Source organism: Taudactylus pleione, unplaced genomic scaffold (assembly GCF_031769625.1).
Source record: "Taudactylus pleione unplaced genomic scaffold, aTauple2 ptg001142l, whole genome shotgun sequence".
Classification (NCBI taxonomy): domain Eukaryota; kingdom Metazoa; phylum Chordata; class Amphibia; order Anura; family Myobatrachidae; genus Taudactylus; species Taudactylus pleione.
The window spans coordinates 678,541-698,128 of record NW_028285543.1 but is presented as its reverse complement, the minus strand read 5'-3'; the positions used below and the strand labels follow the sequence as shown (position 1 = coordinate 698,128).

The following is a 19,588-nucleotide window of genomic DNA, read 5'->3' as shown; positions in this document are numbered from 1 at the left end:
CGGCTACTTTCCCTGACTTCTGTAGCTGGTGTATCCCATATACAGCATTAGGTGTATCAGGATCCGTTACTCTGCACACGGCTACTTTCCCTGACTTCTGTAGCTGGTGTATCCCATATACAGCATTAGGTGTATCAGGATCTGTCACTCTGCACACGGCTACTTTCCCTGACTTCTGTAGCTGGTGTATCCCATACAGCATTAGGTGTATCAGGATCCGTCACTCTGCACACGGCTACTTTCCCTGACTTCTGTAGCTGGTGTATCCCATACAGCATTAGGTGTATCAGGATCCGTCACTCTGCACACGGCTACTTTCCCTGACTTCTGTAGCTGGTGTATCCCATATACAGCATTAGGTGTATCAGGATCCGTCACTCTGCACACGGCTACTTTCCCTGACTTCTGTAGCTGGTGTATCCCATACAGCATTAGGTGTTTCAGGATCTGTCATTCTGCACACGGCTACTTTCCCTGACTTCTGTAGCTGGTGTATCCCATACAGCATTAGGTGTATCAGGATCCGTCACTCTGCACACGGCTACTTTCCCTGACTTCTGTAGCTGGTGTATCCCATACAGCATTAGGTGTTTCAGGATCTGTCACTCTGCACACGGCTACTTTCCCTGACTTCTGTAGCTGGTGTATCCCATACAGCATTAGGTGTATCAGGATCCGTCACTCTGCACACGGCTACTTTCCCTGACTTCTGTAGCTGGTGTGTCCCATACAGCATTCGGTGTATCAGGATCCGTCACTCTGCACACGACTACTTTCACTGACTTCTGTAGCTGGTGTATCCCATACAGCATTAGGTGTATCAGGATCACTCTGCACACGGCTACTTTCCCTGACTTCTGTAACTGGTGTATCCCATATACAGCATTAGGTGTATCAGGATCTGTCACTCTGCACACGGCTACTTTCCCTGACTTCTGTAGCTGGTGTATCCCATACAGCATTAGGTGTATCAGGATCTGTCACTCTGCACACGGCTACTTTCCCTGACTTCTGTAGCTGGTGTATCCCATACAGCATTAGGTGTATGGGATACACCATGAGTTTCTCGATAGATGCGTTCGCTCGCCCCCAGCGTATGCAAATTTCTCAAAGTGACGCCACCGGAAGCGATCGCTCACCAAGGCATAAGCACGCCCACCATGTCTAAGTGAGCGACCAGCGTACGCCCAATCACACATGCAGAGCCGCCCACCAGCGCACGTCATCTCCAGGAAGTGTATTAAAACATTGGTACATCGAGGACAATCGGAAGCGATCGCAGCGCTTGTGGTCGTCTTACCCTACTGCAAGCACTGCGAGGACTTCAGTGTAAAAAACAGGCATGTAACGTGTACTATGACGCTGGCTGTTAATTATGCACACCTCTAAAACGGCGTTGAAACATTCAGGCACGCCTGCGTTCGCACCGCCACACTCCCGTTATTAGTGTCCTGCCCGTTACCACCCACAAACGGCCTCTCCTGTCACTCATTACACTGGGCTGTCTTTGCTGGGCGAGCGAGCAGCCTGCAAACGCAGAGTAGTTCGCGAACGTGCAGAACGATGTGTGCGCATGCGCGTATGCAAACCATCATGCCGCTTGGGAGCGCACAGCACTAGCAAGAGACTCTGAATGAGGTCCTAGGTGTATCAGGATCCTGTCTGACACTATCTGTGTGATTTCAGCTTTAGATCCTGGGACACACACACATCACAATGTTACGTCAGTCAGACAGATCTATCCATGATATATCATTTCCATATAAAAATAAAAGTATTAGATAACAGAAAATATGTTTTTTATATATTTTATGCAGATGGGGCACATAACAGCCCAGACCAATATTTCCTATGACTATAATAGGGGCTGTGTACCCAGAAATAGTAACAGCAGCTGCGGCTTCCCAACATCACCATGATGACAATCACCGACACAGGAGACATTGATAGTGCTCGGCCTTCAAAGTGATAAATATTGAATGATGCGCATCCATAAAGCACTGACATCTACTGCAGACAATGTGGCCATATGCCATTATTATCATACAGAGGTTCCTCCAACACATTTCCTACATCAGCGGGTCGGTTCCTAAAATCATTTCCCTGTCCTCACTAACACATCCCTCATCTCCTGATATACTCTCTACTGCTGGGGACCCTGCTCCTCCCACTATATAACTCTCAGTCTGTGATTTCCTGCTGCCTCCATTCCCCTCCTCACATCTTGTCACTGCCCTTGTCACATGCAGCCCTGTCCACTCTAACACATCACTCATCTCCTGATATACTCTGTGCTGCTGGGGACACTGCTCCTCCCACTATATAACTCGTAGTCTGTGACTTCCTGCTGCCTCCATTCCCCTCCTCACATCATGTCACTGCCCCTGTCACATGCAGCCCTGTCCTCACTAACACATCACTCATCTCCTGATATACTCTGTGCTGCTGGGGACACTGCTCCTCCCACTATATAACTCTCAGTCTGTGACTTCCTGCTGCCTCCATTCCCCTCCTCACATCATGTCACTGCCCCTGTCACATGCAGCCCTGTCCTCACTGACACATCACTCATCTCCTGATATACTCTGTGCTGCTCTTTTTGTTATATAACTCTGACCGTCATGTTACCTCTATTCCCATCTCACAAAGCATTGCTAGATACAACCCTCTTCTCATTAACTAAATCACATGAGTGGACAGGTCACTGCCTCCCAGAAGTGAAGCATACTTGGCTCCTGAAATACTTTGTGCTGCTATACGTATTCACATGATCTGAGTGGCTACAGACTGTTCCCACCTACTTTAATATGGAAGACAAACGGGATGAGCAGCAGATGCAGATCAGGGGGTCTGAGCCAAGACAAAGACAAATAAATGCTGAACAGACGGAGAGGACACTTCTGCTATTTCCTTATTATTGTTACTCTGGTCTCACATACGTTCTATGGGCTGTAACAACCCGGCGCTTCTCATGGTGCTTATGCCCTAGACTTAGGAGGGCAATTCTATTCCTAGCAAGACACGGGCAGTAAAAGCATTGCTCTTTTATTGGGCCTAAACATGATGGGAAGCGCCGGGTCTTACAGCAGTGAACTCCTATGTCTCTGGAGGCTGGGGATCAGCACAGTAACTCTTGTCCACACTGAGTCCCGCTCTCTGGAGAAGCAGCTCCTGCCGATGGTCGACTCGCCGCAGTAATCTCTCAATGCGCAGGATGTGCAGTGCCAGGCGACGCTTCCTTTTTAGACGAGCCATGGAGTAGGAGTTTCTAAACTTTGCAAGTCCCAGATGTGGACGCAAAATCCTGGGCTTCTGCTCTGGTGAGATCTCCAGCTTCATCTGTTCTGATTTCTGGTCCTCTTCCTTGTCCTTGGGCTCTTCTAGCTCAGGCAATGGATGAAGAGGTCTGTGCCTCCATCTCCTCCCTGTATAAAAGGGAAAAGTCACATAAGGAAGGTGAAAGGATTGAGGAAGAGGAGATATTGCAAATAAACATAATCATGCTAATAAATCCGGGATCCCATTACAGAGGGCTTATTCTTCATCCACTCATCTGAAATCCAGGTTTTCTTCATACGTTTTAACCTTCCAGTCCTAGAACACTAGATGCAAAAAACTAGTTCCTAGAACAATAGAGAGTAGACTGCTAAATTTTAGGACATTAAATACAAGAAAATTGATCCTAGACTGTTAGATTCCTGGATTCTATATCCAAGATTTAGGACTGCTAGAAGTCTTCAATCTAGTTTACCGTGTAATCCAGATCATTAGACCCAAAATCGTAGGCCTTAAACTACTAGACCATTAAAAAAACTACATTCAAAACTGCTAGATTACTAGACTGCTAGATCCCAGAACATACAATTCTTACATGATCCAACACTTTTAAATGTTAGTCTACTAGATCCTAGAACCCTAGATCCTGTAATCTTTGGTGGCGTAGGTCTGACACTTTGTGTTAGGCAGAAAATTAGAGAAAACTTTCACTTCTGAAGTTATGGAAGTGAGATGAAATCATTTTTTTACATTTCCCTCTGACTTTATGCCTAAAACTAGGTGTAAAAATTCACTAGATCCTAGAGTACTAGACCCAATACTGTTATTTTCTAGAACACAACATAAAAGACCACTATAACAGTTTTTGATCTAGTCGTCTAGAATATAACAGTCTTTGATTTTGTCTTCTAGAATATAACAATCATGGATCTAATTTCCTAGCATATAGCAGTTTTTGATCTAGTATTCCTGGCTCTAATAGTCTTGAATCTAGTATTCTAGAATAGAAGTCTTGGATCATGTGTTCTAGAATATAACATTATTGGATCTAGTGCTCTAGATCTAAGTTTTTGATCTAGAAGTCTAGAATATTACAGTATTGGATCTTGTGTGCTAGAATATAGCAGTCTTGGATCTTCTGTTCTAAAATATATTCTGGAACACAAAATCCAAGACTGTTCTATTCTAGACTACTAGATCCAAGACTATTAGAATCTAGAGTACTAGATTGAAAAAGGTTATATTCTAGAACACTGGATCCAAGACTGCTATATTCTGGAACACAAGATCCAAGACTGCTATATTCTAGAATATTAGATCCAAGACTATTAGATCCTAGAATTCTAGTTCCAAGACTGTTAGATCTTGAATACTAGTTTCAATACTATTAGATCCAGGAATACTAGATCAAGACTGTTCGATCCATGAATACTAGATCCAAGACTATTAGATCCTAATATACTAGATCCAAGACTGTTAGATCCTAGAATACTGTTTTCAAAACTCTTCAATCCAAATACTAGATCTAAGACTGTTATATTCTAGAATACACGATTTAAGATTGTTACATTCTAGAAAACTAGATTCAAGACTATTAAATCCTAGAGTACTAGATCCAAAACTGTTTTATTCTAGAATACTGTATCCAAGACTGCTAGATCCTAGAACACTAAATTCAAGACTGTTATATTGTAGAATACTAAACTAATAGATCCAGGAATACCATATCCAAGACTATTAGATCTTAAATACTGCTTCGAAGACTGTTAGATCTTAAAATACTAGATCCAAGACTGTTAGATCCTATAATACTATTTTCAAGACCGATAGATCCTAGAATATTGGTTCCAAGACTGTTATATTCTAGAATACTAAATCCAAGACTATTATGCTGGCCATACACCTGCACAATTTCGGGCTGATTGCCCAATTTTCGACGAGTCCTTAGGATGAATCCTGTGAAAATCATGTAATTTTGGAGTAAGATACGATCGTATGATCAGATGTGCAGCCCATATGATCCATCGTATTGTACCGTGTATTTTGTGCATGCGATGCATCGTGTGTCCATTCATGTAATTCCAATGACATTTTCCCTGATGAGCGCATGAGGCACAGGATCGATCATACGACAGATCCTGTGCTAAGAAAAACAACAAATATGCCGCCGGGACTGCCAGGAAGCTCCAGGGAGTCGGATGGTGAAGCTGATCGGATGCTGGTCGCTCAGGTGTATGGCCAGCTTTAGTTCCAGGAATATTAGATCCAAGAGTATTAGATCCTAGAATACTAGATCCAAAACTGTGGGATCTTAGTATACAAGATCCAAGACTATTGGATCCAGGAATACTAGATCCAAGACTGTTAGACCCTAGAATACTATTACTGTTATATTCTAGAATACCAGATTCAAGATTGTTATATTCTAGAAATCTAGATTCAGGACTATTAGATTCTAAAATACTAGTTCCAAGACTATTAGATCTGAGAATACTAGATCCAAGACTATTAAGACCTTGAATAGTAGTACCAAGACTGTTAGATCCAGGAATACTAGATCCAAGACTATTAAATGCTAGAATACTATATAAAAGAATATTAGGCACAGGAACACTAGAACCTGTTATAAATTCCTAAAATACTACAACCAAGACAGTTAAATCCTAGATTACCACAGCCTTGGCCAAAAGTTTTGAGAATGACACAAGTATTGGTTTTCACAAAGTTTGCTGCTTCAGTGTTTTTAGACCTTTGTGTCAGATGTTACTATGGTATACTGAAGTAACATTACAGCACTTCACAAGTGTCAAAGGCTTTTATTGACAATTACATTAAGTTTATGCAAAAAGTCAATATTTGTAGTGTAAACCCTTCTTTTTCATGACCTCTGCAATTCGCCCTGGCATGCTGTCACTCACCTTCTGGGCCACATACTGACTGATGGCCGCCTATTCTTGCCTAATCAGTGATTGGAGTTTGTCAGAATTTGTAGGTTTTTGTTTGTCCACCCGCCTCTTGGGGATTGACCACAAGTTCTCAATGGGATTAAGGTCTGGGGAGTTTCCTGGCCATGAACCCAAAATTTCGATGTGTTGTTCCCCAGGCCACTTAGTTATCACTTTTAATGTATGCTAAAGAAGTGCTTGTATAGTGGATAGTGCTTAAATGTAATACCAGCAATAGTGAAACATACACACAATAACACTCAATACATATAACGTAGATAAATGTTTAAGCGCTTTCAGTGAAAAATGAAGTGTCCTGAGAAGGTTTCCCCATTAAGACGTGGGCGCTGGATACCAGGGTAAGTGGGATAAACTGACCCTACCTTTCCCTGTGTAAGATCTTCTCCGTGCGGGGGCTGGGTATGTCCAGGCGGCTGCAGTATAATCAGCTGTATGACAATTCCGTCTGCCGCTTGTAATATCAGTGGCTCGCCGGAGCAGCGTCTTTCTGCACTCTTCTGCCTGGTGGAAATCTGCCGTTCTCATGGAGAGGAATTCGCGCTCACTGGAATATAGACGTCAGGGGTAGTCTAAACACCAACGCGTTTCATCCGGTAGGACTTTATCAAGGTGTTGCTGTAAAGCCCTTGTTCACCTTTTATCCTTGTGCTAGCCTGGTAATTGGCTGGTTAATTATGTCAATTAGACATGTCTCAATCCCGCATATTTAGCCGCATAACGGGATAAAAAGCTGGGCAATCTAAAAGTGTGCTTTTCTTTAATATGTATATACAATAAAAATGATGAATGAATTTTATTAATAAAATCTGTTTAAAAAGTAGTGTGCAGTTATAATTGGTTTACTAATGAGTCAATTAATGCGAATGTAAAATCACAGAATGCTAACAGACAAACATTTACATTACATTATCAGTAGAGTGTATCATGTTGTTCCATTTGTTGCTGGATTGTATCATATTAACAATAAATAAATAAATATAAAATCAATCAGTCTTTAAACGAAAAATTGATACAGATTATAATTTGAGAAAAGCTCCTAAATCAAAGTCTATATTTAGACCCTTGGGGTGTAGGGTTCCAATTCTGTATATCCATTCAGTTTCTGTTCTTGAAATTTTTTCTATATATTGGCCCCCTCTCCAATCTTTTTCCACATTTTTAATTGCCATATATTTCATTCCTTTAGGATCTTTGTTATGGTGCATCAAAAAGTGATTGGAGACACTGTGTGTGGTTAGACCTTTATGTATGTTGTAAACATGTTCTCCTATTCTTGTTTTTAATTGTCTTATCGTTCGGCCCACATACTGGAGTCTGCAAGGACATTCCAGTAGGTAAACCACACCTTCGGTGTGGCAGCTCAAACTCTGGGTGATGTTGAATTTTTTCTTGTTCGTATTGGAACAAAATTCTGTAATCGTTTTGGTGGATTTCTTGCCTGTTTCCCTGCAGGCTTTACAATTTAGACAGTGATTAAATCCTTTTTGTTTCTGTGTAAAAATGTGGAAAAAGATTGGAGAGGGGGCCAATACAATCCAGCAACAAATGGAACAACATGATACACTCTACTGATAATGTAATGTAAATGTTTGTCTGTTAGCATTCTGTGATTTTACATTCACATTAATTGGCTTATTATTAAACCAATTATAACTGCACACTACTTTTTAAACAGATTTTATTAATAAAATTCATTCATCATTTTTATTGTATATACATATTAAAGAAAAGCACACTTTTAGATTGCCCAGCTTTTTATCCCGTTATCCGGCTAAATATGCGGGATTGAGACATGTCTAATTGACATAATTAACCAGCCAATTACCAGGCTAGCACAAGGATAAAAGGTGAACAAGGGCTTTACAGCAACACCTTGATAAAGTCCTACCGGATGAAACGCGTTGGTGTTTAGACTACCCCTGACGTCACTATTCCAGTGAGCGCGAATTCCTCTCCATGAGAACGGCAGATTTCCACCAGGCAGAAGAGTGCAGAAAGACGCTGCTCCGGCGAGCCACTGATATTACAAGCGGCAGACGGAATTGTCATACAGCTGATTATACTGCAGCCGCCTGGACATACCCAGCCCCCGCACGGAGAAGATCTTACACAGGGAAAGGTAGGGTCAGTTTATCCCACTTACCCTGGTATCCAGCGCCCACGTCTTAATGGGGAAACCTTTTCAGGACACTTCATTTTTCACTGAAAGCGCTTAAACATTTATCTACGTTATATGTATTGAGTGTTATTGTGTGTATGTTTCACTATTGCTGGTATTACATTTAAGCACTATCCACTATACAAGCGCTTCTTTAGCATACATTAACCCTTACCTGGCCAGTGATCTGGCCATTTAAAAGAAAGCTGCTTATCACTGGGAGCGCATGATTCATTATTATATAGTTATCACTTTTGCCTTATGGCAAGGTGCTCCATCATGCTGGAAAAGACATTGTTCATCACCAAACTGTTCTTGGATGGTTGGGAGAAGTTGTTCTTGGAGGATGTTTTGGTACCATTCTTTATTCATGGCTGTATTCTTAGGCAAAATTGTGAGTGACCCACTCCCTTGGCTGAGAAGCCACCCCACACATGAATGGTCTCAGGATGCTTTACTGTTGGCATGACACAGGACTGACGGTAGCGCTCACCGTTCCTTCTCCGGACAAGCGTTTTCCAGATGCCCCAAACAATCTGAAAGGGGATTCATCAGAGAAAATAACTTTACCCCAGTCCTCAGCAGTCCAATCCCTGTACCTTTTGCAGAAAATCAGTCTGTCTCTGATGTTTTTCCTGGAGAGAAGTGGCTTCTTTGCTTCCCTTCTTGACACCAGGCCATCCTCCAAAAGTCTTTGCCTCACTGTGTGTGAAGATGCACTCACACCTGCCTGCTGCCATTCCTGAGCAAGATCTGCACTGGTGGTGCCCCGATCCCAAAGCTGAATCAACTTTAGGAGATGTTTTTGGGTGCCCTGAAGCCTTCTTCACAACTATTGAACCACTCTCCTTGATCCGATAAATGGCTCCTCGCAGGTAACCATGGTTAACAGAGGAAGAACAATGATTTCAAGCTCCACCCTCCTTTTAAAGCTTCCAGTCTGTTATTCTAACTCAATCAGCATTACAGAGTGATCTCAAGCCTTGTCCTTGTCAACACTCTCACCTGTGTTAACGAGAGAATCACTGACATGATGTCAGCTGGTCCTTTTGTGGCAGGGCTGAAATGCAGTGGAAATGTTGTTTTTGGGATTAAGTTAATTGTCATGTCAAAGAGGGAGTTTGCAATTCATCTAATGACTCTTCATGACATTGTGGAGTATATGCAAATTGCCATCATAAAAACTGAAGCAGCAGACTTTGTGACAACCAATTCTTGTGTCATTCTCAAACCTTTTGTCCATGGCTATAGATTCAAGCCTGTTACATTCTAGAACTCAAGATCCAAGACTGTTATATTCTAGAATAATAGATACAATAATTTTTATTCTAGAATACTAGATCCAAAACTATAAAATCATAGAATACTAGATTCAGGAATACTAAATCCAAGACTATAAAATCTTAGAATACAAGATCCTAGAATATTAGATCCAGGACTATTAGATCCAGGAATACTAGATCCAAGACTATAAAATCCTAGAATATTAGATCCAGGAATATTAGATCCAGGACTGTTAGATCCAAGACTATAAAATCCTAGAATATTAGATCCAGGACTGTTAGATTCTAGAATACTATATTTGAGATAGTTAAATCCCTGGATTAGTAATTCTAAAACAGTAGATACAAAACCACCCAAAAATGCACAGTACCAGCATATTGCCTTCTGCTTTTCCTTCACTCCATTGGGGCTGGTTGGGCACATTCTAAACACTTTAAGACTTTAGTCTCACGCATACTGAGGCAAGGATTGAACACCCTAAAGCAGTGCCCCCTGCTGGCTATTATTCAGAAGAGCAGTCACACACAGTATAGAAGAACCTACCTCTGGGAAATCGCCGAATACTTGATGGTGACCACAATATGTCAGAAGATCGTAAAGGTGTTTGATCTGAAAGAATAAGGTCTCATGTAATATATCAATAACCATTATTGTTCTCATGTAATAAGCTGAAACTGTAGCTAGACCATAGAGTTGGGCAGTTAAACCAGGAAACTGCACCCAAGCTGCTCATTTGTGTTGTTACTGCTAATCTGGCCACAAACAATAACTGGGATGGCAATGTGTGATATTTATACTGTATGTACTATTGAGAGCCTGAATTAGCCACACACAGACAGGCTCTTACCCTGCGATACCAACACAGGAATTTGGGCTTACATCAGCGAATATCGAGGTACTGTATGTATCTAACTGGGATGAAAAATACAAATTATAAACCCTACAATACAATATCAATACAAAAGATGGTGACGCTGTAGCAGAGAATTACACCGATCACTTTGTGACAACCGCAAAATAACTACATTAAAGAATACAATGATAAGAAATAAACCTGCATCGCACTGCGACAAACTACACACAGCTCAGTCCGCGACAATAGGAAGAAAATAAAAGAAGTTGAATTGTATGAGAATAGCGTTACCCCACACTGACAAATGAGATTGATATATCTAATGCTCTAGTTCAAGTACCAACTATCGGAATGGTAATACACTATGTAGACAAAAGTGATTGGACACCCCTGCGCCAGCTTCATGGTACCATGCACACCATTACACACAAGTTCCAAATGGCCACTAATGTGGCGGTTACGAGAAGAACACTTGGTAGGGAGCCCCATGCGCCTACAGGTCCACAGAAACAACAAATGTATTTATCAGGATGACAATGCCACCTGTCATGTTTCCAGGGTGACGCTGGACTGGTATACAGAGAATTCAGTATCCCGGATGGACTGACCAGCTCAGAGTCCAGATCTTATCCCCAACCTTTCTCAGTGTCACAGTTGGTCACTATATTAAGGCTGAATGGCAGAATATACTGCCTACTGCTGTCCAGGAACTTGTGGACTGTTTACCAAGAAGGGTGTCTGCAGTAATCACTACACGGGGTGACCTACAATGTACTGACGGCAATAACTTCTCACTGATCTATTAGCTGTCAGTGTCCAATCACTTTTATCTACTATCAGAATGATAATATTACTGGAATGATAATACTACTGGAACGATAATACTACTGGAATGATAATACTACTGGCATGGTAATACTACTGGAATGATAATACTACTGGAACGATAATACTACTGGAATGATAATACTACTGAAATGATAATACTACTGGAATGATAATACTACTGAAATGATAATACTACTGGACTGGTAATACTACTGGAATGATAATATTACTGGAATGATAATACTACTGAAATGATAATACTACTGGAATGGTAATACTACTGGAATGATAATATTACTGGAATGGTAATACTACTGGAATGATAATACTACTGGAATGGTAATACTACTGGAATGATAATATTACTGGAATGGTAATACTACTGGAATGATAATACTACTGGCATGGTAATACTACTGGAATGATAATACTACTGGAATGGTAATACTACTGGAATGATAATACTACTGGAATGGTAATACTACTGGAATGGTAATACTACTGGAATGGTAATACTACTGGAATGATAATGCTACTGGAATGATAATACTACTGGAATGATAATATTACTGGAATGATAATACTACTGGAATGATAATACTACTGGAACGATAATACTACTGGAATGATAATACTACTGAAATGATAATACTACTGGACTGGTAATACTACTGGAATGATAATATTACTGGAATGATAATACTACTGAAATGATAATACTACTGGAATGGTAATACTACTGGAATGATAATATTACTGGAATGGTAATACTACTGGAATGATAATACTACTGGAATGGTAATACTACTGGAATGATAATATTACTGGAATGATAATACTACTGGCATGGTAATACTACTGGAATGATAATACTACTGGAATGGTAATACTACTGGAATGGTAATACTACTGGAATGATAATACTACTGGAATGGTAATACTACTGGAATGGTAATACTACTGGAATGATAATACTACTGGAATGGTAATACTACTGGAATGGTAATACTACTGGAATAATAATACTACTGGAATGGTAATACTACTGGAATGGTAATATTACTGGAATGGTAATACTACTGGAATGGTAATATTACTGGAATGGTAATACTACTGGAATGGTCATACTACTGGAATGGTCATACTACTGGAATGATAATATTACTGGAATGGTAATACTACTGGAATGGTAATATTACTGGAATGGTAATACTACTGGAATGGTAATACTACTGGAATGATAACACTATTGGAATGATAATACTATTGGAATGGTAATACTCAGTGATCCATCAAATATAATTATATGTAAAATCTCCAAGAGTATTGCTATGAAAAGAATGAAGATTGAAGCTATGTTATTAAAATACTTTCTATTTGTAGTAATGAGAGACACAAAGGGAGCCAGCATTGGGAGGATGTGCTGGTCCATATAGTGCCATTTGGAGGTTTTTGGGGTACCTCCTAGGTGAGTCAGCTCTCAGCTTATACATGTGCTGTTATCATGCAGCACATTAATTGTAATTATATGACCCATAGTGGGTGCTACTATTTTGTAGCTATAATTATTTTGGGGTGAGCGTTTGGGCGTTGGGCCCCCGGAGTTGCTCTGGCTGGGCCTTTATCATGGCATCACCACTTAATTCACATATTTTTTCATCACATTTCTATTTGTTTATTTATGTAATTTTAATTCTTTCTTATTATATTAACACTTATTGATTATCTTGACAGATCTATACTTTACACTTCATTATCACCTTTCTTCCATTTTTTGTGTGATTCCCTGGTAGTGGTGCTTGGCTGGATTCTTTTGGGCTGCCCGGAGCCTCGGACATGAACCCCTTAATGTTAGGGATGCCGGTATAGAGGAGCCTTGACGCTGGCCTGGCACTTAATCATATATTTGCAAATGTATGCAACCAATACGTCGGAATTTCTATTATCATACAGGATTCAAGTATTTTTGCTAATATTGCTACAGTGTGCTGGAGGGAATCTCTTTTTTTCTGTGGAATGATAATACTACTGGAATGGTTATACTAGTGGAATGGTAATACTACTGGAATGATGATGCTACTGGAATGATAATGCTATTGGAATGGTAATACTACTGGAAAGATAATATTATTGGAATGGTAATACTACTGGCATGGTAATACTACTGGAATGATAATACTCTAAGTGATCCATCAAGTATAATTACATGTAAAATCTCTAAGAGTATTGCTATGAAAAGAATGAAGATTGAAGCTATGTTATTAAATGGAGATTTAATTTGATATTGTGACCACACAGGGACCCCAGTAGTCAAATAAAATCTCTTATTTAAACAAAACTAACAAAAGGATAAAAAGATACAAATGTAACAAATACTGCTGTATGTTGTTACATACGGGTATATTTATCAGTATTATTTTTACTAAAATAATGGATTTTCACACCCTTTTTACAATATTTTAGTATCACCTGAGTGTATGAAAGGGATTTTGGAAATTCCCAGAATTCTCTTCCAAGCCCTAAATTCACAATTTATTTAGTAAGCAGATCACATTTCTCATTACAAGTATGGAAAATGCAATCTGCCCAAATTTACTAAAATTAAATTGTAAAAAAAAATAGCGGAATGAGTCCTGTGATAATAACGCCATCTTCAGATGGCGTTATTATGGCTTCTCTCCCATTTCCCCTACTCCAACTCTGCTTTGTCTGCCAGGTCATAGCTCAGAGCTGCCACCAGTAATCAGCCATGTGTGTCTAAATAGACCACAGGCTGATCACTGAACAAAATAAAGAGTTAAAAAAGAAAATAATAAGCTAAGACTCACCTGCTGCAGCCAGGGATGGTGTCTGGCTCCTGTGACCCCAGTCATCTGATGCTGTGGAATTTCCAGCTGGCATCTCAGGTTACATACAGCACAGATCAGCTGACTGGGGTATCAGAAAGAAACAGCCAGACAACGAAACCTGTGTGCAGCAGCGTGCAGGTGTTAGCGCATTGGGAGGGTGGGGGGTAGCAGGAGGTGGTCACATTCTCAGGGTTTTTATTGCGAAAAATACCCTAAAAAGTGCGGGGAGAGCATTGCTGGTACAGAGCTAGACAGATATTTAGAGTTGTTATGGGGTTCCCAGTACCTAGAACAAAGGACAGGTACAGTTGTGTATCATCTGCTAGTGGTAGCCCAGGCCATGACGTTATTTCACCCAGTGGTAGCATGTATAATTGAAAGAGCATGGGAGATAGCATAGTACCCAGCGGGACATCAAATGGAAGTGGCACTGGTGATGCTCCAGAAGAAACTCTCTGTTATCTGCCAGTGAGAAGAAACTCTCTGTGACCTGCCGGTGAGAATAAACTCTCTGTGACCTGCCGGTGAGTAGAAACTCTCTGTGACTGCCAGTGGGTAGAAACGCTCTGTGACCTGCCAGCTGAGAAGAGACTCTCTGTGACCTGCCGGCTGAGAAGAAACTCTCTGTGACCTGCCGGCTGAGAAGAGACTCTCTGTGACCTGCCGGTGAGAAGAAACTCTCTGTGACCAGCTGGATGAGAAGAAACTCTCTGTGACCTGCTGGATGAGAAGAACTCTCTGTGACCTGCCGGCTGAGAATAAACTCTCTGTGACCTGCCGGTGAGAAGAAACTCTCTGTGACCTGCCGGATGAGAAGAAACTCTCTGTGACCTGCCAGATGAGAAGAAACTCTCTGTGACCAGCCAGATGAGAAGAAACTCTCTGTGACCAGCCAGATGAGAAAAAACTCTCTGTGACCTGCCGGTGATTAGAAACTCTCTGTGACCAGCCGGATGAGAAGAAACTCTCTGTGACCTGCCGGTGAGAAGAAACTCTCTGTGACCTGCTGGATGAGAAGAACTCTCTGTGACCTGCCGGTTAAGAATAAACGCTCTGTGACCGGCCGGTGAGAATAAACTCTCTGTGACCTGCCGGTGAGAAGAAACTCTCTGTGACCTCCCGGTGAGTAGAAACTCTCTGCGACCCGCTGGTGAGAAGAATCTCTCTGTGACCTGCCGGATGAAAAGAAACTCTCTGTGACCTGCCGGATGAGAAGAAACTCTCTGTGACCAGCCGGATGAGAAGAAACTCTCTGTGACCAGCCAGATGAGAAGAAACTCTCTCTGACCTGCCGGTGAGTAGAAACTCTCTGTGACCTGCCGGTGAGTAGACACTCTCTGTGACCTGCCGATGAGTAGAAACTCTCTGTGACCTGCCGATGAGTAGAAACTCTCTGTGACCTGCCAGTGAGAAGAAACTCTCTGTGACCTGCCGGTGAGAAGAAACTCTCTGTGACCTACCGGTGAGAAGAAACTCTCTGTGACCTACCGGTGAGAAGAAACTCTCTGTGATCTCCCGGTGAGTAGAAACTCTCTGCGACCCGCCGGTGAGAAGAAACTCTCTGTGACCCGCCGGTGAGTAGAAACTCTCTGTGACCTGCCGGTGAGTAGAAACTCTCTGTGACCTGCCGGATGAGAAGAAACTCTCTGTGACCCACCGGTGAGAAGAAACTCTCTGTGACCCGTCGGTGAGTAGAAACTCTCTTTGACCTGCGGGATGAGAAGAAACTCTCTGTGACCTGCCGGTGAGTAGAAACTCTCTGTGACCTGCCGGTGAGTAGAAACTCTCTGTGACCTTCTGGATGAAAAGAAACTCTCTGTGACCTGCCGGATGAGAAGAAACTCTGTGGCCTGCCGGATGAGAAGAAACTCTCTGTGACCTGCCGGATGAGAAGAAACTCTCTGTGACCTGTCGGATGAGTAGAAACACTCTGTGACCTGCCGGATGAGTAGAAACTCTCTGTGACCCGCCGGTGAGTAGAAACTCTCTGTGACCTGCCGGAGGAGTAGAAACTCTCTGTGACCTGCCAGATGAAAAGAAACTCTGTGACCTGCCGGTGAGAAGAAACTCTCTGTAACCTGCCAGATGAAAAGAAACTCTGTGACCTGCCGGTGAGAAGAATCTCCCCTTCACCTGCCAGTGAGAAGTGGTATGAACCAGCTACGGACTGTGCCACCCACTTCACAGACATTTTTCAGGTGCTCAATTAGAATCCCGTGATCCACAGTATCAAATTCTGCAGAGACCAAGAAGGATTAAGATTAAACAATCACCTCTGTCTCTTGCCATCAGAAGAACATTAAACACACATACCAGGGCTGTTTCGGTGCTATGTCTTGTCCTGAATCCTGACTGGAATAGATAATAAATAACATGGGTTGACAAATGGGTTTCCAGTTAAGTTGTGCCAACTTTCTCAATAAAATTTTCTAGAAAAGGAAGGTATGATACCAGTCTGTAGTTGATCATGCAGTCGGTACCTAACTGGGCTTTAAGAGGTCTAACACTTGCTCCCTTGAGTGGTTAAGGACAATGTCTGTCTGCATGTAGCATTGAAATATTTTTGCAAATACTGGGGCAATTATGTCCTTTTTAGAAGCCTGGTTGAGGCATAACAGGTGGTGGGTCGTAACATTTGGATAACTTCATCAATGTCTTATACATCAATTGACAAAATAGCACAACCGGGCGCTCAGAGTAAAAAACAAGTAAGAACAATAAAAATGTATGAAATATATCTCACAGCTGCTACCCAATACTAGCCTCTAATTAAGCCAATGAATTATATAGAAATGGAAAAGGGTGAATCAACACATGGTTCACCTTTAGGGAGCGCTAGATGTGAACTACAAAATCAGGTATATTCAATATCACAATTTATTAAGATCACTTAAGAAACATAAAAAAGCAGCAATTATAAGGCTAAATAAATTGTCTCACACAATACATTACATTTGTAACATATAATAAAACATAATAATAAATCACTTCATTAGGATGTCAGCTCAGAGTGATATTGTACCACAAAGGGGGTTAGAGACCTCAGAATCAGTAAACCGATGCTGGCATAAAGTCATGATAGCTCCTCCTGAGAATAAAGATATTACATCAATGTCCCACTCCAGTGGTAGTAAGTAATACGAGCCACAGTCTATGCTGATGCGGCAAATAGGAAAGATGATGCTTATGCAGACAATAGATCATCCCGGTATAGTTACCCAGCTCCCTCTTGTTTTAAAAGATGTTTAGGAGAGATGCCGGTCCGGAAATAGCGTTGGTCACGCTCGTGGGATGTTACCTTATGAACGTGTCTTTCCAAACAGACCAGTAATGTTCAGTGCAGTCTCACTGCGCGCTGAAGAAAGCTCTTGTTTTAAAAGCCGAAAAGGTCTCACTGTCTGCTGTGGTGGCTCGACTTCAAAGCAGGAGGTGTAACAATCAGTAAGGTAGTTGCGTGGACTGGATTCAAAGTATCAGTATTCCCTTATACATCCATTGGGTGAGAGCTGTTCCATGGAGACAGGTGGCTTACCTTGGCAGGCTTGACACTCCTTTGATGGCACTGTAGGGATTCCAGCCCTAATGGATGATACTTTATCTGCAAAGAAGTTTGCAAACTCATTGCATCCTGACTGGGAGAGAAATTCATCAGGCTGCAGGCATGCTGGCTTGTAAAGCATCTCCACTGATCGGAAAAGCTGAGCTACCTATTGTTTACTGCCATGATCTCATTTGACAGGAACTCTGGGCCTGATTCTGATCCGATCGCGAGCGCTCGCAAGCAGGTCAATGGTGCCCTAGTGCGCATGTGCATGACGGAGGGAGCTCCGTCGTGCGCATGCGCGAGACCTGAATAGCGATGGCCAAGCCGTCGCTATGGGTCTCGCACCAAAGGGGGCGTGCTGTTGATTTTGATTGACAGCACGTCCCCTTTGGTGGGCGTGCCTGGGGCGTTGCTGCCCAGACGGAGGCGTTCCCATGGGAACGCCTACCGTCTGGGGCCGGCCCCACTGACATAACTAGTGATGTCAGTGGGAGTGCTTTTGGCTCTGATAGAGCCAAAAGCACTCCTGGGCTTGCGGCAGCAAGACCCTACCGCAGGGTCTCGTCGCAAGCCCGATGGTCACGATGGTCTTGACCATCGCGACCATCATTTTGGCCGCTCGCTATAGCTGTCACCCACAGCTATGCGAGCGGCCAGGAGGCAGCTCCAATAAGAGGTAGGAGGGCCCTGATTCAGGCCCTCTATTTTTTGTGGATGATTGTGGATTGATATCCTTCAATATTCTTAATAAGCTTTAGTTTATCCTCTACCAGGTTAGTCTTCCTCCATCATCTTTAAAGTCTATGACCCCTTTTTCTTGAGTTCACTAACACACTAACACTGTTATCAAACCAAGGAGCATGACGTTGTGGTATGCGAGGTCGCATGCGCACCTGTGTGAAAATATCAATTGCAGGCATCACAGCCCTATTATAGTAATGTACTAGGGAACAAGAATCTTCACAGGCCCCCATTACTGCAGAGAGATCCAGGTTTGCTGCAAGCACCTGGGGTGAGTCATACCCCTCCTTGAATACCTGATCAACTGCATGGGAAAAGTCCAATTTTGACAGGGTGCAACTGAGAACCAAATTGAATGGTGGTCTGACCACATGACTGAGTTTATTTTTAGGTCAGAGACTTCTAATCCAGTCTGGAAGACAAGATCAAGAGTGTGACCACTTTTATGTGTAACAGAAGGAATGACTTGTGTGAGGCCCGAAGCACTCATTGTGCACAGAAGGTCTTGGCCAAGGTGTGAGAGCTCATCATCAACCCATGCATTGAAATCCCTAAAGATCAGCCATCTTTTGAAATAGTACAGCAACAGTGTCTGTAATTTCTTGTAGAAATATCTTTCCATCTCCAGAGGGGCAGTAAATGAGACATACTCTAAAACCTAATTCTGTAGAACTCCGAGCAGCGATGTACTGAAATGAGTGACTAATAGCTCTCCGAGATTTATATGCTGCAAGGTCAGACGTAGCCTTTATACAGGAAACAACTTTAAACGTGGTGCTGCTCCCCTACTTAAGGACTGTAACTTTCCCTTGACCTTCTTTAGCAATAATAGTAAAGGTAAAACATTAGGGGTTGCAAATTTGGATTTTCCCGGCGACTCCCGTTCCAAGATCTCGAAAGATTTAGCCTAGATGAGGGTAGGGCTCTTTTAATCAAATGCAAATCATATGGTCAATCGTATACGTTTGTTAATCTCTATGTCCCTAACCAGAACCAACCAGCCTTCATTGACAGGATGTTGGATAAGGTGGATTCTGTGGTGGAAGGTATACTTGTGGTGGGAGATATGAATTGGACTGTACAGCCGGA

General features: G+C 42.1%; 1 protein-coding gene across 4 annotated transcripts in view; it reads right to left on the bottom strand.

Moving 5' to 3' along the window:
• Positions 1–1,818: 1,818 nt before the first annotated feature.
• LOC148453487 (uncharacterized) overlaps positions 1,819–19,588 on the bottom strand; it is a 586,638-nt gene continuing 568,868 nt past the window's right edge. For all 4 annotated transcript variants that reach the window (XM_088462053.1, XM_088462055.1, XM_088462054.1 and 1 more), the window contains 2 exons: positions 10,228–10,293; positions 1,819–3,425 (listed from right to left, as the gene is read on the bottom strand). In XM_088462053.1, coding sequence (XP_088318179.1) covers positions 3,097–3,425; positions 10,228–10,293 — 395 coding nt within the window. In that variant the 3' untranslated portion in view covers positions 1,819–3,096. The remainder of the gene's footprint in view (positions 3,426–10,227; positions 10,294–19,588) is intronic.